Source organism: Lampetra planeri, chromosome 25, assembly GCF_965212315.1.
Source record: "Lampetra planeri chromosome 25, kcLamPlan1.2.h2, whole genome shotgun sequence".
Lineage (NCBI taxonomy): Eukaryota > Metazoa > Chordata > Hyperoartia > Petromyzontiformes > Petromyzontidae > Lampetra > Lampetra planeri.
The window spans coordinates 11694035-11719282 of NC_136131.1; the positions used below are offsets into that span (position 1 = coordinate 11694035).

A 25248-nucleotide genomic window follows, 5' to 3' on the forward strand; every position below is an offset into this window, starting at 1 on the left:
CGCAGGCGTCAGACCGTCACCACCACCGTCACCACCGTCACGCTGCGGGATTTCGGCGATTCAAGAACGCGGGGAGCGCGCGGTGTGGGTTGGAAAGACGACTTCGGGAGAGCGGAGCCCGATACAACTGTGCGACATTAGCTGGAGTAGTACTTGAGACAACTTTCGTGTAAACAACAACAGCAGCAGCAGCAGCAACAACAACAACGAAGCCAACCCCGCCGCGTTGCCGATAGAAGGCGAACCCGGTAGCGAGCCGCCGCCGTGGTGAGTACTGGAAGCCATCGATCGCCTCGTCACATCGTGCCGTGAAACGCAGCGATGGATGTAACACTTCGCTGCCGTGGGCAGCAGCAGCAGCCTGGGGACAAACCGGACCTGGGTTTGGGTCGCGATCTCCAAGTCGCGGAAGTTTTAAACCGCGGCGCAGGTTTCTTAAAAGTCGCCCGCCACTGTAAACTTGTGTGTGTTGTGTGTGGTGTAAGCACTGTACGTGTTGAACTTCTTTCGCGCCCTACGTAGCCCAGCCGTGTGGCTATTCGGAGGTGCTTGGTGTGGCCAGGGGAAGGACGGCAAACCGAGAGAAGAGGCTTCATTCTTCCCAGCTGTATAAATGTACAGGGTGGTGGTCCAGATGTTTTGTGACCCCCCCCCCGATGAATTGACCACTAACATTTTGTCCTCCCCATCCTCATTGTATATGCACTTGTGTTGTTATATAAACCTTACTTTTAAAAAATAATAACTCGAGTTTTAGAGAATTAAATGGGAGTCACAAGACATCTGGACCAGCCTTTTACGGGTGCACTTTGTGTGGGTAGATGTCCATCGTGGAAGGTTCAGCTACAGTGGCATCTTGCAAGACTTCAGGGCTGTACCTTCGCTTTCTTTTACTGGGATGTCCTAAATTTACGTTAAAATTAAGAGAGACATCTAATTGGAGAATACTGTACATCATTGATGCTATGAAACCTGGGGACGTGTACATAATTCATGTACTGTATTTAACATAACAGCATCTAGATGATATGTGATAGAGACTTCCATAAACGACATTAATAATACTGTAGTCCTTGGTTTAATATTAGCAATCATTCTCGTAAGAATTTCTTACTTGATACTTTTTAAGACTGGTTTACTGACAATAGTCACAGCCCTTTCTCAATTCGCTGCTGGATGAAGGTCTGTCTGTGTCGTGTTAGAAGGGGGGTTTGTTTGACCATATTTCACCACCACGTTGCTCAGTGCAGGTTAAAGTGATTGGGATTCCAGCCACCACTTAGTTTGGCTCTGGATAAACATTAAAGAGGGTTCAAAGTGCAATGCACGATCCACTCTGCCACGATTTTACCAAAGTTATACGTACTGTATTTTATTTAACAATTCCAACATTTTGCCAAAAAGTCGAAATTCAATAGATATTCTAGTTGTGCTCATAGACTGGCACTAAACGGGAGAATATTGTCAGAAACCTTGCAGTCACCATCGGTTTGACCCCTCATTCTCTTCCCACGTTTCTCAACTATGAACAAAATATATAAATGTGTCGTTAAGACCGCCACCACCCGACACAGCCAATTAGTAAGGGTTGTCACGTAAACAGAACGTGGCCAATTCGTCACTAGTACAGCACACCGGTGTGTTGGAGAGCCAAGCCAACGTTTCGCCAGTAATTACAACTAGCTTCATCAGGCGACAGCCAAATCTGGCACTCCAACACACCGGTGTGCTGTACTAGTGACGAATTGGCATGTTCTGTTTATGTGACAACCCTTACTAATTGGCTGTGACGGGTGGTGGCGGTTTTAACGACACATTTATATATTGACGCGATCTAACCCAAAAAAAACCTGTATTATGTATGAAGAACCTCCTACCGCCACCAGGGCTGCATTATCTAATCGGGCCTACGAAAACTAAAGGGCTTGTGAAAAAAATGTTGACTGTGTTTTTCTGTTTGTATGATAAATCTTGAAGCTTCAACGAAACTAAAGCAATAAGGCACTTACCATGCAGTCTTCCTGTCAGAACATTGAATTTGTGATCGATGAAAATAAGCGGCATCCTTTTAAAGCTGCGTCATCCGATATAATAATTCTAGTAAAAAATATTTGAGGTAATTTTCGCTTAGATTTTGAGGCTTGCCTTGTTTTTCTCTCTCAATCATTTCAAATTAAATCTGCTTAGCTGCGACACACAGCGCGCGCGCCCATCGAATGAGGACACAGACTAAATAATGAACGTAACGGTAATGACATCTGTCCAGCAGATGAAAAAGCGAGTAACAGCAGTACCAACTGGAGAAAGTTATCATCGAAGGCCTGCAAACAGAAGTGCCTAGGGCCTACAAGAACCTTAATCCAGCCCTGACCTTCACCTATGCCGAGACCTTTATCCATGCATTCATCACAGCTCTACTTGACTACTGCAACTGCCTTCTTCCCACCTATGGCATCCCCAGATTCCTCATCTCCAAACTCCAAGTAATTTTGAATGCCCACCGTCAGACTTTCTCACCCACACCTAGACATGAGACCCGCATCATCGCAATCTTCAAATCCCTCCATTCGCGAGCAATTCAGTCCACTATCAACGACAAGATCGTTCTCACTGGTTTCATGATCCTACATGGAATCTTACCCAACCAACCTCTCCCCTCGTCGCCTCGCTCTAATCCCCTTCATGGTTTTCTCTGCTACTCCACCGGAGCCCGTGGGCCTCAGCTCCAAACAACCAAGGCCTTCTGTAAAAATCTTCCGTCAACCTTCCCTCAATGAGAGGTCACTCCTCTGCTGCTGCCGCCCCCAAATGTCTTTAATTCCCCTGCTTTGACCGTCTGCATTACTGAGACCCTATCCATGTTCCAGTCCAGGCTCCAGACTTTTCTCTTGTGCCTATGACTGCCTCTGTGTCTATCAAGTGTCCTCATTCGCACATATACTATAACATCGGCTCAAATCGCTCTCTGGCCTGTAACATTCTACCTTTCTACCACGTTTTTTAAATCTAGCTATAAGGATGTAGCTAAAAATATATGTACTGTGTGTTGAACTTTTTCGCACCGTACGTAGCCAACCATGATAATCGGAGGTGCGATGATGCATGTGAGACTCAAACAACAACAGTCGTAAAAACTTATACCACTTCCTGCGAAGTTGCAAGCTCATGTGATGCATCACAGCTCAGCAATGTTTAAAGTTCTCTGCCAAACCAAACGCCTGTAAATGTTGCCACGGCGAGCCATGGTGTAGTGCAATTGTGACTGTGAACTGCAGTGCTTTATAGCCTGTGCGTCTTGTAAGTTTCCAGTGGAGTTCTCCACACAAGGGCAGGTCCATGGCTCAAGCTCCCTCCATCCACCACCACCACTCCACATCCTCTCCTCAAAAACAACATGCTCAGCAGCAGACCAGAGTTCTTGAGTCGTAACTCAAGTGGAGCTATATGCACTGGAGCTGTGCACTTTTAAATCGAGATTGAAACCTCATTTCTTTAGAACAGCTTTTCGTGTTTCGTTTGCTGTCCTTCCCCGGCACCTCTGATTAGTACGGTTGGCTACGTACGGCACGAAAGAAGTTCAACATACATACATACATAATGCGTATGGTGCGAAAGAAGTTCAACATACGTACAAGTGTAAGTGTATAGCTGTGTTCTAGATTTGAAGTTTTCGGGACTGCAAGGATCCATACTCTTTGGTTCTTTCGGTAAAGTCACGTAGATGAAAATAAAAAATAAATTAAATGAAACCCCTCCGCCCACCTCCTACTCATTGCCCATTGGTATGCTAAATTCCTCTTCATATGCACATTCTTTTGTTAAGGCGCTCCTCCTCGCTACACCTATATAAGCTCCTAGCTTGATAATGTCTCATTCTTCGCCTGAGGACGGCTGCTTGCGTTGTGGCCGAAACGTCGTGAGAATTGTTTTATTATGTTTTATTTTTATTATTTTATTACTTCCCTTCTACGTGACTTTACCGAAAGAACCAAGAAGATGAATCCCTGCAGTCACGAAAGCTTTAAATCGAAATTTAAATCACGACGTTTCGGACGAAACACAAGCGTCTGTCATTAGGTGGGACAACCACAGCAAGAAACAATTGTTTCTATGGCATCCCCAGATGGCATCCCCAGATGGCATAGAAACTACTTCAGCAAATGTTTCTTGCTGTGGTTGTCCCACCTGATGACGGACGCTTGTGTTGCGTCCGAAACGTCGTGATTTAATTTATTTTTTATTTTTACCTCCGTGACTTTACCGAAAGAACCAAAGAGTACGTATAGTTGTGGCTTAACAATGGAGTTTGCGTGCTTTCCTGTTGCCTCCCTCATCTCGTGCACGTTGTACAATTACTCCTTGCATAAGGTGGTGCATACACTGTATTGAATTCCAATTTCATATACACAGCGCTTGCCCGCACTGCCGAGGTGTGCTGGGATGGCTGAAAGTTCTCCAATTTGAACAGGTACGAATGTCTAAATATTCGTTGTGTACACAGGTGCTGTCGTGTTCCAGTGGTTAGTGCATCGGACCTGCAATCCAGAGGTTGCCGGTTCAATCCGATCTCCCGGCGCGGCAGCTGGAACATTGGTGCGAGATTATTAAATCCCCACCCCTCCCCCCACGTGCCTTTGACAGCCAGCAGGATAGTATTCCCTCGTTATTCACGACTGCATCGAGAGAGAGAGGAAGAAAGTGATGAGATAAAGTGATAAGAGAGAACGTGATGCGAGAAAGTGTTGAGATCAAGTGGTGAGATCAAGTGATGAGATTAAGTCGTGAGAGATAATGTGATGCCGAAATGTAATGAGAGATAAAGCGATGAGAGAAATAACGTCTCGAAGCTTTAGAAGTATCTTTAGACGTTGCGCGTACCATATTCGCAGGCCGATATCATTGTCCTTAAAGTTTGCTGTTTACGAGCATTTCCATAACGAGGGAGCACGAAACATGGCTACACCACTGTCGATCGGCAGGTCGCGTATGATGGGGTGACGTGTGGGTGTACTGTCCCCTCTTCTAAGACGTCTGGCCAGCGTGGAAGTGTAGGCCAAATACCCTCGAGAGGGGCTCTCTATAGTGGGGAGGCGTCTAAGCCAGCATGAGAAAGCTAATAGGGCTCGGGAAAGATATGGCATCTGCATATTTGTAGTCTTGAAAAAAACCTAGAGTGCATTCACTTTCGTTACGAACCTAGTATGTTTGTATGGTTCTTATTCGGGGTGTAACAATGCCTCGATTACTTGATTAATATTGATTCACAAGTTCACCATTTATGCACTGAATCATGATTGTAGGAATGTGTGTTTTCCATGTATGCACGTATGTTGCATGTTAAACATTTACACGATCACTGCTGCCGGTCGCTGCATTCGCTGCATGTTAATACAAGCAGAGTCACCGATTCATGAATATCAAAACCTTGAATCGCAATAATAGCATGGGGCAAGGGTGTAATAAATACACCTCTAAGCCATTGCATGGATTCTGAGTCTTCAGGTGGTTAATATTGAGGCACGTAAAGACTGGTATTAAATTTACATCAGCTCAGCTTTACCATGAACGAGGGACTAAAGCGTGTATTGGCGTTGTTTTGTCTAATACGCACAATTCACAGGCGTTAGCCTCAAGGCACAATTAATATATACACCATAAAGGCGTGCAATATCTGAAACGGATTAAATAATTTAAGCGAAAATGTACGCATCTTTGAAACCACAAATGCTCCAACATTTGGATCCTTTGGCAACCATGGCAATGCAACTCTCAACCATCGCGGTGCAGCTGACAAGCATCGCGATGATGATGATGGGTGTGTTCTCGTCACTCTCACATTAGATTAATATGACAGTATTTACATACATACTATACATGCAATGTATCTTATTGCTCGATTGACATACGTTATTAATCACAGGCGAAACAATCCTCTTGAACGGTCGTGTTTCAATCAAAAGGTATCTAAAGCATTCACGATAAACATCGTTTGTGTGTTTGTTGAACTTTTTTCGCACCGTACGTAGCCAACTGTGCCGAACGGATTAAAATGCATTCTCACACGCAAGATACGTGTACGAAATGGTGTGAGAAAGGATCGATTTGCTTCCAGTTCATGCAAAATTTGAAACATTTATTCCTGTTAACGAGGCAGAAACAAACCACTGTAGTCACACAGAACAGATGAGAAAAGGCGGTGCACGTTGGACAGCACAGACAGGACGATACAGCCAGGGCAGAGTAGACGGAGGATGAGGCGATGCAGATGAGAAAGGCGGTCGAGACGAGACGGACGGTGAAGTAAGGACAAAAAAATCGTGAACTCTTGACTCGGATTGTGACAACAGCTCACGGCAATTCATCGAATCGCTTGAGGAAAGGGGTGAATTGTTCAGCATTTCAGTACAGTTGTACATTGAACGCTGCATGTTTTGGAGTGGATTGTAATGAATAGAGTGACAGAGAGAGAATGATGCTCATAATTGCCGTGTAACGATCTCCCCCCCCCCCCCGCTTCCAACAATTTGATGATTTTCCAGTGAAAAATACCAAAGTTCGAGGCCACAATTCGATCCGAGAAGAATATTTCGTCTCGGCCTGTCTCATTTCCATTGTCTGGCTGTCATACACTAGGGCATCCTATTTTTCTAATTCCATTAGCCTCAAGGTAACGATTGCATACAATTTGCATGAATCGTGAATAATATATTAGTGCACGATTCGTTAGCGTGATACAAATATTATTACAACATGCCGAGTGAGCTGCCATTGAATGAGAAGGGTACTGTCGAGTTGTCTCTGTATGTGTGCAGGCGTCGTGGTTAGCACATTGCGCTACAAACCCGGTGACCAGATCATTGGTGACGAATAATATGAACCGGTCCTGGGTCTCCCTTAGGTTGACTCGGCGGCGAATGAGATCCCAGTACTGTGTGTAAACACCGACACTGGGGACACAAATGCAGCTGAGCATGGTGCTGGCCATCTACTCCCTCGTGTGCCATGCCGGCTATAATAGGAGCTCGCTAGCAGCACTTGCCCCAACATCATCTTAATGCTATACTGGGGTCTTTGCCTTGGTGTGTGTGTTTGTGCAGACACGTGGGTGGAGCTATGGTGCCCTCATGGGCCCGGGTCATCACAGTGGAGCCGCTGCTCTTCCTCTACATGACCGCCCTCTTCATCCAGGCCCCCGCCACACAGCAGATCATCCTGCAAAAGGCACGTATTGCATTTCTCATGCAAAGGGCTTGCAGGTTCCATGCCGTTCACTTCCACGAAATTGCAGGGGTGCGCCTTTACCTTCCACACACGCGTGCAGAGTAGCTGCTGCCGCAATGCATGATTATACACACAGGTAAGCCCTGGAGGGGCTGGCATGACTCACACTGTCTGACCCTGTCAGCAGTAAAGCCCCGCTGTGGATACGCACGCAATCAGGGAATGTGAGCTCACAGTTAGCCTGCAAGTGTGTGTGTGTGAGCGGAACCATGGGGTAACTATAATTGAATAAAGACCCATAATTAATTTTGGTTGTTACAGTGGGTTGCTATTGTGGGAAATCGTGCTTTTATAGGCAACTGCCAGGTGGAGATTCCTGTGCGAATAACAGAGCAAACGTGTATTCTGCATGTTGTATATGAATCGTACTTGTGTATTCATTAATTTAGAATATGCACAGCTCATGTAATATTAGCGTTAATAATTTACAGCCAAGATAAAGACCTGCCACTGGCATCAGCCGTGACCGGGAATTGAACTTGAATAACTTGGCTCATAGAAAAATTGCATAAAAAAGCACTGTTCTGTGCCACTGCAATTGCATTCTTTTGAAATGCATTTCTTTAGTTGACATAACCTGCTGGTAGCAGCATTCATTACAATGCGTGTGCGGATAAGTGTGTGCACCAAACGAATCGGATTGGATTAAAAAGCAGAGGCCTGAATTAAAGGGAATCCGTGTGTTTGCTCCTGGAGAGCTCACTGGGTGAATTTCATCTGGATGGAATATTCTGGTTCATTGGTCAAATGCAGTCATGTGTGAAAAATATATAAAAGTGAATCATGTATATTTTAAGATGCCCTAGCGTAGTTATATATATAAAGGTTTAATGCAACTTATATATTTTTTATTGTCATGAAAAGTTAGCATCCTTTTATAAAATGTATACCTTATAATTACATTTTCAACCATGATATGGAACTGCTTATTTATTTTGCTTCATACGAGTTTGATGAAAATATAAACAGGGTTTCCAATTGAAGTATAAGAAATGACTCCACTTTCACACTGAAACAACATATTTTTAATATGTAGAACATCCTAAAGGTATTCATTTGGAAGAATCTAAGGTTGAACTATTATTCCAACCTTGTACTCTTTTCAGAGTTTTTTTTATCCTTCGAATTGATTTATCAAAATTATACTTGAATAGAGAACACATTTTCCAGCAAGATAAAAGCTACAGCAATTGCCAACTCAGTAACATAGATCACCAAAAGTCACAATCAATTCATACCCAATAAAGGTTACCAAGTCACCCAGAATTAACCAGATCTCGTCAGATATTGGAAACTAAGCTGGGTTGAGTCTGGATAATGCCCTGATGGGCAACCATAAAACAGCCGTTGTAGGGTAGTGCAGGACTACATTGTTAGCAGTGCAGAAAAATACATTATTGTACTGTACTTCAATTCGCCCACCGTCATAACCAGCACTGACCAACTCAGCGACGTATGGTCACACACCGCCTACGACACGCACGGCGGGTATACAAAGAATGGCCGTACTTGCAATTGCGGTTAGTGTTGTCATTCTGGACCCACGTGTGATGACACTCTCAGAACTGATGGCCGCTGCCTTAGTTCTACTGTCGGCACGTTCATCACCGTGATGCCACGCGTGCCCCGGCAGGTGTGTTGGGAGACGTACGGCACGACGGAGGCATGCGTGTCGCCGCTGGAGGGCGACCGGGCCAGGGTGGTGCAGACGCGCGCCTCCACGCTCTTCCTGCTGCTGTCGCTCGCCACCAACATCCCGGCCATGATTACCGCCTCGCTGCTCGGGACCTGGTCGGATCGCTCTCCGTGCATGAGACGCCTCGCGATGGCCCTGCCGTGCTTCGGGGCCGCGATGGCCTCCGCCTTGTTGATGTTGGTGTCCTCCTCCCCCGAGCTGTCCGTCTACTGGACTTTGGCCGCCGCCTGCATCTCCTCCACCTTGGGGGGTTATGTCACCATTTTGCTAAGGTACGCTGCGCACGCGTCCCACTTTTGGGGACGTAAGTACGATTTGAAATGCACGATCGTTGCATTTCAAATGGTACGTACACGTATGTTGAGAGACAGAAAAGAGGAACGTGTAAAGACATTTTTCAAAATGTTCATAAAAGTAGGAAGGGTAGATAGATGGGCTGGCGTGGACAGCAACACTCCCCGCGTGTGTCGTCTGTGCACCCAGGCCAACAAGCTCCACAAATGATAACGACAGTGCACTGTTGAGACGATATATGGGTGAAGATAAAGAAGGTGAGAAACACTCTTGCTGCTGAAAGTATCGCCTTGGCGGGACGTTCAGCGATTGTGCGTTCTCATGCTTGACAGCTCGGTGAGGGTTGTCTGCAGTGGGCTCATAGCTCCAGAGAGGCACATGGTCGTCAGTTTGATGGTCCATGCTTGGCCACCGATGCCTGCACACAACAAAAACTCCATCATGGAAATTTGCGTTTCACTTAATTTGGTTTGTGCAAGACACGTCTCTGAAAGGGATGATGTCCGATGGTCAAGAATAATGATGGAGTAGCAGCCAAGGAATGGGATGCATCTGAGAGGTGGACTGAGTTCTACTAGCATAGTCAAGTATGATCACAAAACACCATGGCCAATATCGTGTAGGAGGCCTTCACTCAATAGTGGATTGACAAAGAGCCTTAAATTATGTATGTTGAATTTATTTCATACCGTACATAGCCAACCGTGCTCATTGGAGGTGCGGAGTATATATACTTTATCAGCTTATCTATAAGTAGTGAACTCTGTAAATATGGTTGTGTTAACGTATTTGCAATACTTCCGCCCCTATAATTAGCACGGTTGGCTACGTATGGTGGGAAAGACGTTCAACAAGCATGCATACAATACTGCCACAATTTCTGTTAAGAGTATATATTTTTTGTTAAGAGCCAGCCCAACATTCTGTTTGTACATCAAATGGATGCATGTAATATTTATTACCATGAAATATTCATTTGTAAAAAAAAAATTGGAAGGTTACGTGTCTGATCCCTGTGGAATTTCAAGCCAGACGAACAATCGCAGGAGCATTTGGATCCTTGACAGCTTGTATCGTGGCCAGATCAGTGTGTGTTGCCCCCTCTGGGAATATCCGGCACCGTGAACAGCTCACTCGCTCCGTCAGATTTGTGATTTAATACGCATTCAACAAAACGCTCTATTGGATAGTGAAGCCATCAAAAAGACTACACGTTTGAATATGTTTTATTGTCGTGGTAATAATTATTTAACAACACACACACAGTGAGTGCGGTGCATTACATTTACAAAAGCTTATTCAAACCACCAGCTAAAAGGAAACTGAATATGTGGACATTTTTTGTTGTTGAGACCACTGGTGTCACACAGTTGAGAAATAATGCTTTTGTGTGTGCAATGCTGGACACGCTTGTGTGTGTTAGTTAATAAATTAAAATTCATTCTATTTTTCTGTCGTGATGGCATTTATTGTCATTTACACATTTGATATTTTTAAAATACACATTGTTATCACCCCTATGTATGTCCTCTGCTGGATGAAGGTGTCTCCATTTCGTGTTGGTCATAGGGCTTGTTTGGTTATACTTCACCACGCTGGTCAGTGCGATTTGGGGAAGGGGGTGCACAGGACTTTGTATCACTTGCCACGGATGTTAGCCGTAACTGGAAATTGAACTCGGGTGGCTGGGTTCATAGGGCAGTGCGCTAACCGCTGAGCCACCACTCCACCCTTGTTTTAGGTTGTACTACCAGAATATACACAAAGCTCATGGTCCACCCTAATACGCATCCACTGCACAAACCATGGCAGATGCGGATAGCTGATGCACAAATGGAAAATTAAAAACTCTGCAGTGTGCGACTGTGGTCATCCAGAACAGACCGTACAGCGCAAAACGACGCAATGCCCCGTCCACAAACACGAAGGAGACAATCGCGGCGTTACAGGACTCCGCTGCTGCTGAAGTGGTGATTTGGCTTGACCACCTGAATGTGAAATTGTAGTTGTTGCTCTGCGTCTACATCAGCCGTACGAAAGAAGAAGAAAAATCTAAATATAAACTGTGCAATTTAACTATATAACTGATTGAATTAGTTAATTTCGTTTTTATATTGTTAGCATTCTGCAATATTCTCAGGTAGGTATTCCATGCAAGAAACACGTTATATCCCTGAAATGAAGCAATAAGTTGACTTGTTTATCATTTATTCATTGCACGAGAGCAGCAGCCTCTGGCAAACGCATTTTGCTGCTTCACCAACGTTACATACGTTCACAAAATTAAACTTTAATCACCATATATTTTTTTGGGAAGGAAAGGAAATAATTTACGTTTCAGCCGACTGGGCTTCATGGCAAAGCGCGCCTGTGCAAATCGAGTGTTCGTGTGTATACACCCTTATGAGATTCATAGGGGGGAAAAAAACGTAGTTTGAGGCGCAATGAGAATAATGTTCAGATCCTGGTCAGGTCTGTATTTCCGACATGGTCAGTGAAATAATTACCACTCTGTCGGGACAGTAAGTAGTCCTGCTATCGAGTCTAATCCTGCCGTGGTAAAAACTAATTTTCACCGCTGGCTCAAGGCCATCGACAGAGATGAACAGGGAGACGCAATGAAGTTGGCTTCATGCCTCTAAAATATTTGCCACATACACTGGACAGGTTCGTAGATGTCAGCCTCAAATCCTCCGCTGGCTGTGGGCACAGCTCTTCCCATAGCCCAGAATCCATCATGGCCTAGCGTGACATTCAGTACTTGACGGCAGGATCACTATAACTTTGACGTCTATTGATTACATTTCACAACATCTTACTCTGTTATGTTGCATTGTTTTTTCAGTATTGTCTGCCGTATTTCCTAAATATTTGGCAATTTGTTCTCTGTATTAAATGTGTATTTATGGAAACTCTGTTAAAGTCCTACCCAGCTTTATTTTTACTCTTACACTGAAATCGGAGGGTGATATAAAGGAAAGCATGATTCTTAATGAGGCTATGGCAAAATGTTACCCACAGCTTTGCGCCTTTGCGAGTGCATGTGCATTTTGTGTAAAAATCACCCCTTTGGACTTCAATACCGTTTATTGTACGATACAACTTTCGTGTCTGATTGCGTAATATGTAGGGTTGCCACCTCTCCTTGTTTTCCTGGGATCATTATTTTTTCGAGGCAGCTGCTGTCCTGGGAAAGCTATACATTTCCCAGGGAACAGTAAAAGTCCTGGGATTTGTTAGCAGTGTAGTCATCATACTAATTATACTCCACTCAAGACACCGCTTTCAAATGGACTTCTCCTCCCCCTCCTCCGGTATTGTGAGATTATTGCCACAGTCTGTCCCGGATGTTTTCTACCTCTCGAGGTGGCAACCCTAGTCACGCGCTTCTTTTGCTCGCTCGCCGGCGCGCAGCGTGATGAGCTACCTGGCCACAGTGACGTCGCCTGACGAACGCCCGTGCCGCATGGGCGTGCTCGAGGCCATGATCTTCATGGGCGGCACGGTGGGGGGGCTGGTGGAGGGGGCCGCGGTTGCCCACATGGGGTTCCTCGGCGCCTTCTCCATCCAGCTCGCGTGCAACCTGCTGGCGACGCTCTACGCGCTGCTGTGCATCGCATCGCCCGCCCAGCAGCGCAGCAGCAGCGAGGACGAGCGCCAGCCCATCTGCTCCGAGGAGGTGCGAGCAGCTAGCGCCGGGGTTTATTCAGGCGAGCCTGACTCTGTCCGATGATGATCGCACAGCAACATCGCCCCCTATCGCGACACCACTGCAGACCATACCGCACGCGTCTTTTAAAAAGTGCCTCTTCCTTCGCGAGAACCCTGCAGCCATAGGAACGGCGCCAATAGTGCACTCGCGATGTATGCGTTCCGCTGTGTCGTGAAGCAGCCTCACGCTTGCGACGTTGGTTTTTTTGTGTGTGTAACCTCGCCTTGCAGTCAGAGGACACGGGCGTGCGCGCGACTTTGCCGCCCATGAGCTGCCTGGATGGGTTGACCACCTGGAAGGTGGTCTTCCGCAAGCGTGGCGAGCGTGGCAGACTCGTCATGTTGCTGCTGCTCGCAGTGAGCCTCCTCAACATGGCCTGCATTGTCGGTGTGTCTCGAAGCGCCCTCCTCCTCCTAACGCGAAAGCACTTGCCTTCCGTTGTGCCCCCACACGTGTATCCGCACCTTCGATTAGCACGGTTGGCTACGTACGGTGCGAAAGAAGTTCAACGCACTTACAAATGGGATGCCTAAATCCAGCAGTGGATAGATCATGGCTGCTGGTGATGAAGAAGCTTCGGTTATCCAGCTGACTGCAACAACATTATATGTCATTTGAATCCCACTGTCGTAACATGTAAAAGGATAATCACCTGCTCTGAAAATTACGTAGTTGCAGATTGTAATAATCTACATCAACTTTGTAAGAGGAATCTTGTCATTGCTCAGGACTGTACGTGAGTACTTCAGAACTGTGCACCTCATAAAGCAGCGCTGTTGCGCATGTGCGTGTGTCCGAGGGGTTTGTTGCAGTGGGGAGCGTTGGTGTCGCGGTTAGCGCGCTGCGCTGCGAACCTACCGACCCGAGTTCGATTCCCGTTCACGGCCAACACAAGTCTTGGGCCTCCTCTAGGTCGAATCAGCCTCAAACGAGTACTTGGTGCGATGTGTAAACATCTTCACTGGGGAGATAATGGCGACCGGGCGTGGTGCTGGCCACCCACCCCCTCGTATGCCGTACCGGACTTAATAGATGCTCGCTAACAGCATTTGCCCCAACAGTCTGCTCAGGCTATATGGGAGATTTTTGTCTTTGTGGTTTGTTACAGGCGACTCGCAGATCCTCGTGATGTTCCTGCAGTACCCACCACTGCACTTCACTAACGAGCAATACGGCTACTTCATTGGGGGCAGGACATTCCTGGTGGTAAGTTGGGGCGTGCGTTCCAATTGGGCTATTCCAGCTGTGGCATGCAAACAAATGAAAACAGTCCTCTGGAATATGGCTTTTACCACACTTGCCACAGACCAAACCTGGACATTCAGCCAGCTTATGCCTATCAAAACCATACCACCAGATCTCGGTTCAAATCAATTCCTGCCACCCGAACACAGATGCCAATACCCAGACCGTCCAGGTCAAACCCGGACGATCAATCTTAGACAGGTGGCAACTCTTATCTGGAATTCCCCCAGCCAGCAGTAATTCGTGTCATGTCAAGTTTGGCTCCTGAACATGGCACTACAGAACTACTTTTGGAGTCGCCTCAACATGCTACTCACATTGTGTTCCTTCATGCTCTATAAAGAATGGTGTCGGTTCAAAACAGGAATACATTTCAAGCCTGAAAGCAGGGGCAAAGCTTAAGTAATAAAAACGCACACGTACGACAGTTTATTGTGCTGTCACTGATAAATGGGATTTTACTTGCTCTGCTTGTAAATGTGATCTGATGCCATAGAGTTGAACACAGGATCGCTGTGGTACCTGCTTATCACATGTTCACTCAGTCACTGACTCAAGTTTTAAAATATTCTTTCTCCCCATAAAAGAGTATGAAGATCCTTTAGTAAAATGAGCATTTTCACTGTCATCTCACCCCCGTTCTCCCTCTGCCCTGCACCGCTGACATCTCCACGGCCCTTGTCATTACATCCTCTTCGTCTCTTCTCTCCACGTGGCAAAATAATCAAAGTCTCACCTCCCTGACCTTCCAAAGCATTGCATCCGTAGTACACACAGTATATAATATCGATACCTGTAGAAAGTGGCATTGATCAGCATTCACGTAGGAGGAGAGGGTGATCGTTACATCTTTACCGCCTGCACTGTCACCTATGCTGTGTGCCTGCCTCGACAGCCACTAACAGTGATCTACATTATAAGATTGGGTTTTACCCTTTCTGACAATATAACAGGTGTTAAGATATTAAAACACCAAACTGAAACCTTTTTCAAGAAATCATGTCTGCATTGACCACATAATACTTGTGTAGAACATGCAACAACAAACATGCTCTGGTAGTATATGCATTGTCTTTGAAACTGATTGGTCCACACCAGAGACAGCTTACATCATGAGACCTCAGAATAACTGGGGGTTCTATGCCTGTGTGCGTGTGTGTGGCGAGCAGGGTATGTGTCTACTGGTGCTCTTTCCGCTGTTGTTGAAGCTGGCTCGCGGCTTTTCCCTTGCCAAGTGGGCCATGCTGATCCGGGTTATATCATTTGGCCTCATGGCCTGTGCCTCCGTTCCCTGGATGGTCTTCCTCGGTGAGCCGCTTTCCGCGAAGAGACTGTGCCACTGCAGGCTAGACTCGGTCGTGAAAGGGGCGACCTCGTCGTCACCTTGCGAGATATGAATGGCGCAAGTGCCAAACGTACGAGTGATATGAGGCAGGCTTCACATAAACTGCTTTTGCTGCCATATCGGAGTGTAAAATAACGTGCGAGGAGACCTCGGATGCACTTGGCAAACATTGTGTGGATGCTCCCAGAAATTCATTTATTTTGGCTTGCTCTGAGTCAACAGTTCGCTGTGCATGAACCTTATGAGAAGCAATGAAATGGCAAATTAAGATTTTTACGAGCTCTCATTTTATAGTGAAACTTCACTCAGCTGTATTTAAGATGTGCAGAGGGACATAACAATGCAGAAAGTTACGAGTGCAATGCCAATGAAGAGAAATGTCAGAAACGATTAAAGCCAAAATTGTTGCTGATATTCTCTAACAACGTCGTACTTATTGTTCACCCCCGTTGTACGTTTTTCCTTCCAGCGGCTGGGCTGGCCAGTGTATCAGGCATCCCTGGTGCCATGATACGGGCACAGACATCAAGGCTGGCCACCAGCTCCGAACAGGGTACGAGAGCTTTACAGTAATTGCTTATTATAATTATCCTTCCGTGTGATGAGCGTTGAATAATTGCCAGTTACATGGGGTCTACCATTAATCCATATTATTACATGATGCTTGTTTAGCCGGAAAGGCCTCACCTATTGTCAAGGCTTTGTTCAGGGTTCTCCTGACAATTTTTTTAATCCGAGTGACTGACAATAGCTTATTGACAATGACAACTGTACTCGTCGGTGATCGCTGTCATGTTGGAACGATGACGATTACTTCCGACGATTCTCTTGGCGACGTTGATGGTGGTAACGACGGTAACCGTGTCTCACTGTCGGCGGCACGCCCAGGAGCCGTGTTCTCGGCGTTCGCGTCCCTGGAGACGGCGTTCATGCTCATCACCTCGTCCGTGCTGAGCACGCTCTACCCGGCCACGCTGCCCTACTTCCCCGGCTTCTGCTTCATCCTGCTGGGAGGGCTCGGCGTCATCATGCTCATCCTCTTGCAGTGAGCCGCTCGACGGGCTCCTGCGCCAGCCGTGCACGAACCTCACCCCCGTAGTTCTAGATTTGAAGCTTTCGTGACTGCAAGGATTCATACTCTTAGGTTTTTTCGGTAAAGTCACGTAGGAGGCAACACAAGTCTCTGTCATCAGGTGGGACCGTCACAGCTAAATTTACTGTATCAAGTGAGGAAAAATCTAAGAGAAGCTTTTAAATACAAGTTAAGGGGGAGGGGGCTTATCTGAATCTGGTAGCCAGGGAACAGAACGGTGGGGGGGGGGGGCTAAAAGGGAACAATTAGTGCACCTCAACTTGGGGTTGCGGCCGATGTTAGCTGACAAATCCAAAACACAAAATAGCAGCACTGTTAAACGCTGTACCCTCATAGCCCGGTGTATGTGTTCACGATTCGACCTTGTGCCACCAGGTGGATCGACAAGGAGTCTCGCTTCTTGCCAGGAGCAGCAAACTCTTCGCCCAACCACCCCGTGCAGAGGAACGTTAACTGATCCTGCGCTGCTCCGTCGCGCCCAGGCGTGGCGATGGTGGCATCATGGCGGGTTCTTCAGACCCCTGCTTGTGCCCAAGCTCGCCCTGTGCCACGACTATGTAACCTGCTCGTTGTCGCTGCGTGCCAGCACGCTGCAATACAACTCCGAGGGACTTTGTACACAGGGCAATGTGCACATCAATGGGAATTAAAACTAAACTAGCCGCACGTGATTCGTAGCAATACTGTATCCGCTCAAGCATTGTAGTTAATATTCAGGTGCCCGACAGAAATTACATTCACCAAAATGTGCCCCCCACCCACAAGGTTTGACACGAGGGCTGCTTGTACGGCAAAAAAACCACCACAACACTTCAAACAACCGAGTTCTGTAATGAACACTTTATTGAGTTAAACCAAGTGCAGTACAAAGCACAAGACAAAATGGAAAAAAACACACAAATGCAGTACTACTACTTTGGAAAGACACATCAAAGCAAGCGATGGGAATCTGCATGATCACTATGGGTCCCAGAGTGGGATTTTACTTCTGAAGACTAATCTGTCATGTTGTACTTTAACGAGACAGGAGACTGTCTATTATTGGAAAATTGGGTTAGCAGGCACTTAATGATTCACCACACTTCTTCGTGGTTCAATAAACTACCTCGATTCAAGATCTGATTACACCGAATATTTTTCTTCCCCATCCGTAAGATCTCATACCCCGATATCGGTTCATTTTGTTGTTGGTCCCATTAGGCTATCAGCAACAATCGCATACAATGCGCGTGTCAACCATAAGCTACGCACACGATTCGACGCGCGCAAGAATCCACTTCCATCGAATAATCGTGATGAAGCTCGTGGATTTAACCACGAGCTCAATGACCATTTGTCCTCTGCATTCCATGACCGGCACGTGGTCTGAGACACAGGCGCGTGAGTAGCGGTGGGGAGGGATGCGGGCGCAGGCTCACTTGACGCGGTACAGGACCTTGCGCTGCACCCTGTGCTGCAGCTCTCCACGCCGAAGCATCAGGTGCAGCACCTTGTAGATGGCATGCTCTGGGTATTTCTGGTGAGAAAAAGAAAAGCAGGACAAGTTCCCCCGTGATTGCGATTAATATGGAAGCGCAGAATTACGGTCATCCCACTGAAACGGACATCCATTTTAAGTTAAACTTAGAAGCAGCCGATTGAAGCAAAGACATTATCCAGATCCACACAACCCTACTCTGCAAAGGTTATTTGAAAAATGCTGCGGAATATTATTACGTTTTAATATTGTTACGGTCGACATTTGCACAATGTTTACATTGTATTTGACTGGAGAAGCCCTGGAAAAGTATCAGTGTTATTTATTGAAATAACGTGCAAGTAAATCGCTGTTCGTATCTCGTAACGCGCTCGTGTTTGAAATACCGGCATTAGCTGATGTAGTGCCAACAAATAATGGAACTGTGCCTTTTTACTTTGCTGGTACAAAGCCAATTGTATCACGTGACTCGGAACACTAATATGGATCTTTAACACTTATTGAAAACACAAATAAATCGAGTTCACTTTTATAATGTCTAAGAAAAATTATTCTTACGCATTTACACAACATTTCACCATCAGCTACACGTACATCTTGGAACATGAAAGGCTCGCGACAACAAGTTGAGGTACAGCAGTCTGCGATTGAGCCAGCAAGATGTTTCAACTTCACGAGTAAAAGACCAAGCACCTGCTTGAGGAAGTCCTGGACGATGCTGTGCTCCGACACCTGGGAGCCGATGGCGAAGCGGCGCTTCAGCTGCTTCTCGACGCGCGCCAGCAGCTCCTGGTCCTCCTGCGTTGTGAAGCCCTCCGCGCCTGCGCGGCGGACAAGCGAACACGTTACGCGTCGCCATTACGATGATAATTTATTGAGAAATAACGGGATGTTGAGACGATCGGCGGGCGAAGAATAACTGAAGTGGGGAATGCTCCTGCTGCTTAGAACAGCCCCATGACCAACGTGGTGTGGGGATGCCTCCATCCAGCAGTGGATCGACAACAATCACGGCGGAGATCACGCCGATCGCAGTGCGCGTGCTAACACGTGCGTCTTGAGCTGTGGCCAAGACATGGGGAGAGGGCGTGTGTAAGGATGCACGGTGTGTGTGGGCGTGCGTGGGCGTGCGTGGGTGTGGGTGCGCGAGCAGACAAGCCCCACACGTACCGCTCAGGCTGCCGGACAGCGCCGCGTCCAGGGTGGACACCTGGAAGAGCCGCAGAGCCTCGTCCACGTGTGCCTCCGTGGCAAATGGCTGCAGACGCATCTTGGCCTGAGACTCCGAGATGCGGACGATGGCCTCCAGCTGCCTGCGAGCGTCGGCGACGTGCACGGGGGGGGGGCGAGCGATTAAAACGGGAGCGGCCGAACTTCCAGGACCCGACGGAGCTGCTCGCCGAAATCCATACGTGGCCGAAAGCCGCGCGCAACTTTACTCGGCGCAATCTCTGGCGTGGGGGTCATCACGCAGAGAGGTGATTTGGGGTGGTCACGTGGAGTGGTTTCGCTCGAGCCAAATTAATTTAAAATATATTTTGGAGCGACCAAGGAGTACCCGTGTCTGACACCCATGTATCAAGTAAAGTTGTATTGTTAATGATCTGCATCTTTATCGGATGCAGATCATTAACTGCACTTGAGAACTTGGTTTAGATCACAGCCGGCTGAAACCGAGAATGAAACTAAGGATCCCAGCAGCAGAGATGGGCAGTCTCGAACTTATTAAATTCAATTGTAATTTAAACAATTTAATTACATTTGAAATTGACATCTGAATTACCTCCAAGTAACTAGTAATTTGTATTTAGATTACAGTTGGTGGATCACGCAAATGTTGTGAAACTCCCCGTGAGCGACGAGGTGCCATACCGTAGCTCACCGGAGAAGACGAAATATCAAGCGGACCAACATTTCTATCTGTACGGGGATATTCTCCATGCGCTCCGGTTTTCCTCCCACGTAAATATAAACAACTCAAGATTGTCAGACACCTTAAAAATAAAAACTCAACATAGCAGAACCCTCCTGAAAGTGTGGCGTTCCTCGATAAATGACTAATTGTTAATCACTATCTACCAGAATCAGAATTTTTATTAAGACTGTCGGAATTACTCTCCCAGGAGGCACCCAAGCACCCGTGCGCGTTACCGGACGGTGATGGGGATGGAGTTGCGGTGGTCGCGGTCACGGTCGTGCTCGCGCGCTCCGCTGCGCATCAGCACGTAGCGGTTCTTCAGCTTCTCGCACGCTTCGGCCGACATGCGAGGGCCGCATTTCCTGGCACGCGTGAAAATCGGCCCCAAGGCAACAAAAGTCAGCTTAAGCGAAGCGTTCCCCCGTCCGCCGTGAACAAAACGCAATCATCGCGAGCATCTCTCTCTTCACTCTCTCGGCTTAATGAGGGTACGTGCATTACGGGATGACCCGCGCCAGGCGATATAACGCACCAGCTGCCTCCGCAGGGAGCCTCGAGGGAAATCGACACGGCATTATGAAATGGGAAAGGGAGCTTTCATCTTAGCCCGAAGTGACGCATTCGGCATAGCCTCCAATGGGCTGCCAAAGTCGCTTTGTGCAATATAAGAGCGCCAAACAAGTGTTCTTGGGATGCTGCCGCCGTGTAACGGTTAGCACACTGGACTTGCAATCAGGGTCGATGGTTTTGTTCCCATATCTCTCCCACCTCTGTCCACCACCCAGCAGTATAAATGAGTGCACCCACAGAACTTTAGTCGGTTCGCAGGTCACGTGTGGTGGGATGTAGATAATCCCACCGCTTCCAATACATCTGGCCAGCGTGGAAGAGTGGACCAGAACACTCCATTAGGCAGGAGGGGAACTCTCTCGGGCTCAGTCTTGGAGGCTCTTGCGCCACCATTGTCGCAAGCGAGCAATTTCAAGCCTGCACCTTTATAACGTGTGGCTCTCGTGCCGTGCATGTGCGCGCGCTCACGAGCGGCAGTAGGCGATGAACTTCTTGAGCGTGGACAGTTCGATCTCCCCCTCCACGGCCTGCATCTGCGTCTTGGCGTTGAGGTGGACGTTCATCACGTGCTTGGCCAGGATCTGCAGATACGAGTCGGCAGCAGAGGGACGTCATGCAGGATCGGTTGCTCAAAACCATCCTACGCCAGTGCACTCATCAATAACAGTGGCCGTAAAAAAAGAAATGTATAACAGGTGACGTTGCAGGCAATGGACCTTCTTCATAGCACGTAAAAATGCTACTGAATATTTATTTATTGTGCATTGTCATGAAGCAGCATCACGTGCACAAGCAGCCCTCTGTTCCGTGTCTCCAAATACACATGCTAATAAATACGTATTCGATCATCAGCCTATTTGATTCCAAACCAATATGTTCCAGCTCTGAATGCTTCACAAGTCGGGTTTTATTGCGAGACAGCGAACATCTCTGTAGGAGGGCACCTCAGATGGTGAACTACAGTATACTCCCACATGCAAAACAATTAATATATTGACCAAACATCCCAAAGTAGGATCCTCCTGTTAAGGAAAACTTGGAGACTCCATGAGGACTTTCCCAAAAAAGGAGCTATTTTATTACAAAATTTATTTCTACAATGGTTCAAGGCTGCAAAACGTATTTGGGGCAAAGGGTAATTATTACCATGTCCCTCTTCTCATTGTGCTCATCCTTGATGATGAAGATCATGTCGAATCGGCTCAGAATCGTCGGCATGAAGTCGATGTTCTCCTCGCCCTTCGAGTCGTCCCAGCGACCAAACACGGAGTTGGCCGCCGCCAGCACAGAGCAGCGCGAGTTCAGGGTGGTCGTGATGCCGGCCTGCACCACACAAAGACAAAGATCCCCCGTGTAGCCTAAACAGACTGTTGGGGCAAGTGCTGTTAGCGAGCAAAGGCCGGCATGGCACATGAAGGGGTGGGTAGCCAACACCACACCCGGACGCCTTTGTCTCCCTCGAGGCGATGTTTACACACCGCACCAGGTACTCATTTGAGGAAGAGTCGACCGAGAGGTGGCACAGGACCGGTTCAGATAATCGTCACTGGTGTTGACCACGAGCGGGAATCAAACTCGGGTCACCGGGTTCATAGCGCTGCGCGCTAACCATTGCACTACCAATCCCCACACACGCGCATTTGTGCAGGTAGCTTCTTCAGTCATTTTAGGAACCGAAGGAGCTCCCAGAGTACGTGCAGCATCAGACGTCATCCTGAATAAGGACGCCGTTAGAACCCGAAAAACACCGCAGAGCTGTACAGTACAGCCGCGAAAACCTATGCAGTGCTAACACATAGATTAGGATCGGCACAGTGTACGAGTGACTGTGGCCAGCTCCACGTTTAGGGAGACCCATGTTGGTTATATTTTGACACCACTCTGGGTACCCCTTTTGGGCTAGGGGCCCCCTAGAGGTTCACCAAATACGGCCGTTTGTGGAGTTTCTGAAACCCCGAGATAAAATAACCATGTGGAAGAAGTAAAATGACCGCGATGAAAAATATATTGCAAGATTACATCTGTACCACCACTTTTCTCCCACTTAGTTACAAACACGGAGTTAGCCGCCGCAAGCTCACAATTTAATGTTTTGTAACTTTTAATAAGGTGTTATACAATAGTTGTGAATGTTAATGGGTATGTGCTATTTACATATTGCATTCATAATGTATTTACATGATTAAAATCCAAAACGACATTATTGTGCCATGTTTTATTAATTGGCCATGTCTGAGGGTTTCATTTAAACTGTAAGTTAAAAGTGTAACTGATGAAGGAGCTGCTACCATCTCATCAGGACCTCCTTGCAACCGAAACGTGAATCTCACGAGCCAATCCTCTTTAAAAATTAACGCCGATAATCATCTGCAGGCATACATTTGCGGTGCGGAGATGTGAAAGCAAGGAATGAACAACGAATACTAAAGCATTCCACTGGAGTATAAAGCAAAACACTTTTAGAAGTTGACACCTGGGAGTTCGAGGAGTGTGGGTAGGTGTCGATGCACATTAGGCTATTTCAGCAACAAGATTGTGAAATTGGTGCCAAGTGGGAGAAGAGATTTCACAAGAGGCACGAGATTACTAACGACATTTATTTTACCAGGTAAGGCCCACTGAGCTGTATAGTGCTTCGGATGCTGTCTTTCCGACAGCCCTGTTCTTCACCTGAGGACGGCTGCTTGCGCTGTGGCCGAAACGTCGTGAGAATTTAGAGAAAAATTTTATTATTTTATTATTTCCCTTCTACGTGACTTTACTGAAAGAACCAAGAAGCTGTATAGTGCTCTTTTTCAAAAGAAACCTGGCCACAAATGATCGCTCAACGAAGTGGCTTATGTGGAAATGAATAGCAGCCAAATATTCTAAACGCATGTGGGTTCTAAAGATGGAGGAAAAAACTGGAGGACCCAGAGAAAAATACACGCGACGACGGGGAGAAAATGCAAACCTCAAATATACAGGCGTCAGGATCGGGATCACACTCACGACCTCCTGCACAACATCAGCGCACCTTGGCGATGGAAATGGTCTGCTGCTCCATGGCTTCGTGGATGGCCACACGGTCATCCTCACGCATCTGAGCGACAAACGGTGGGGGGCGGGGGGGGGCGTGGAGAGCTACGATGTTACTGGAGTCCTACACTCTCACCCCTCTGCTCGGCTCCAAACTCCGCTTCCTCCTGTTGAAGTTCAGACCTAAGATTTTCTTAATTTCCAATGCATTCATGTTCATCTTTGCCACAGAGCCGATTTAAATGTTTTAAGATATTTTAATACATTCATGACATGTGTTTGAGGTAACTTTTAAAATATTAAAATAAGTTGACAACCTATATATGCCTCCCACAGACAAATGTAATTTTAACATTTAAAATAATAATGACATGATGTTTAACCTTAAAGTCTCACCAACTCATCCCAAATCGCTGGATGTTGCAAGTCACTGGCACGCATGCCACCATAACCAGCCAACAAAGGTTCGACAAATTCAACTTTTAGCCTCTGCTGTGATCTCCGAAAATTTTAATGGTGGCGTTGAAACAATCAAGCCACGCAACAACCGAAGCCATTTCCTGACTAAACTATTGTGGAGGTGAGACTAAAACGTTGCAATTAATCCAGCTATACATAATTTGTTTTTACTTTCACGGCACAGAGCTCGCGGTGTGAATCACGCTGCTTCCGAGGAGTGGGCAGGTGTGTGTCTGTGCAAAAGGGAAAGCAGGACAGGAATAAGAGGCAGGCCTGTGCCAACAGGCAGCAGAATCAGAGTAAACAGTAGGCTGGCAAGCCAACACACAGGCAGGCAAGGATGTAAGAAAGCGGTAGGCTGGTTCACGACAGTGGACAGGCAGGCAGGATGGAAGATAGCGGTGTAGGCTGGTACACCAAAGCGGACCTTGTCGAACTCGTCGATGCACACGACGCCACCATCAGCGAGCACCATGGCGCCACCCTCCATGATAAAGTTGCGCGTGGCAGGGTCGCGAATCACAGAGGCCGTGAGTCCCGCCGCGCTGCTGCCCTTGCCCGACGTGTAAACCTGTGTGCAGCACACGCACACAGGCGCACCGGAGCAGGCGAGAGAACACGTTAATCGTCCGGTTAAAGCACTTTTCATTAATCCTGTGTGCTGAGCAACGTCAGTGCTGGTTTAAAGTGGGGAGTTTAGTCGAAGCAGCATCTAAGTCCAATATTCCAATTATTTTTTGTTGCACTGCCTTCTGCTGCCCACAATAAAAATAACACGCAATGCAACAGATCTCATCGGCTCTCGAAAGCTAAGCAGGTACGAGCCTGGATGGCGCTTAACAAGGGGGTGACCACTACGCATAACCGGTGTTTGAGAGCCACAGGGGAGGTTTGTGCGACGTCACATTTGATTTGGAACCACGCCACCGCAGGCCAGGGATTCCACGCACGCTCACCCCGATTGGAGAGCAGCGCTCCACAAACTTGAGCAGCTGAGACTTGGCCGTGCCGGGGTCACCCAGCAGCAGCAGATTGATGTCACCCCTGCGCGTGAGTCCATCCGGCAGCCTGTAATGGGTCCCAATCGCACGGCGTTCATATACACACAGCACACACAAATGTTTCAAAACATATGAAGCT

The 25248-nt window shown here is 47.2% G+C and overlaps 2 protein-coding genes across 4 annotated transcripts in view; one reads left to right on the plus strand and one right to left on the minus strand.

Moving 5' to 3' along the window:
* On the plus strand, positions 1–18678 carry LOC144727466 (proton-coupled folate transporter-like). 3 transcript variants are annotated; one of them, XM_078606320.1, is made up of 11 exons: positions 1–267; positions 4411–4468; positions 7098–7221; positions 8915–9249; positions 12686–12950; positions 13214–13370; positions 14092–14189; positions 15398–15536; positions 16043–16126; positions 16462–16618; positions 17042–18678. In XM_078606320.1, the coding sequence occupies exons 3-11, from the start codon at positions 7114–7116 to the stop codon at positions 17121–17123; spliced, it is 1425 nt and encodes a 474-aa protein (XP_078462446.1). In that variant the 5' UTR covers positions 1–267; positions 4411–4468; positions 7098–7113; the 3' UTR covers positions 17124–18678. The 3 variants fall into 3 exon arrangements, with proteins under 3 accessions (XP_078462446.1, XP_078462447.1, XP_078462445.1); XM_078606321.1 differs by lacking the exon at positions 4411–4468 and adding an exon at positions 4502–4593; XM_078606319.1 differs by lacking the exon at positions 4411–4468.
* Positions 17492–25248, minus strand: part of MCM5 (minichromosome maintenance complex component 5) — a 14900-nt gene continuing 7143 nt past the window's right edge. Inside the window, exons 8-16 of the mRNA XM_078606318.1 lie at positions 25065–25176; positions 24536–24679; positions 23648–23713; positions 21778–21954; positions 21100–21212; positions 20295–20423; positions 19314–19456; positions 18837–18964; positions 17492–18182 (exon numbers count right to left, since the gene is read on the minus strand). Coding sequence (XP_078462444.1) covers positions 18081–18182; positions 18837–18964; positions 19314–19456; positions 20295–20423; positions 21100–21212; positions 21778–21954; positions 23648–23713; positions 24536–24679; positions 25065–25176 — 1114 coding nt within the window. The 3' untranslated portion in view covers positions 17492–18080. The remainder of the gene's footprint in view (positions 18183–18836; positions 18965–19313; positions 19457–20294; positions 20424–21099; positions 21213–21777; positions 21955–23647; positions 23714–24535; positions 24680–25064; positions 25177–25248) is intronic.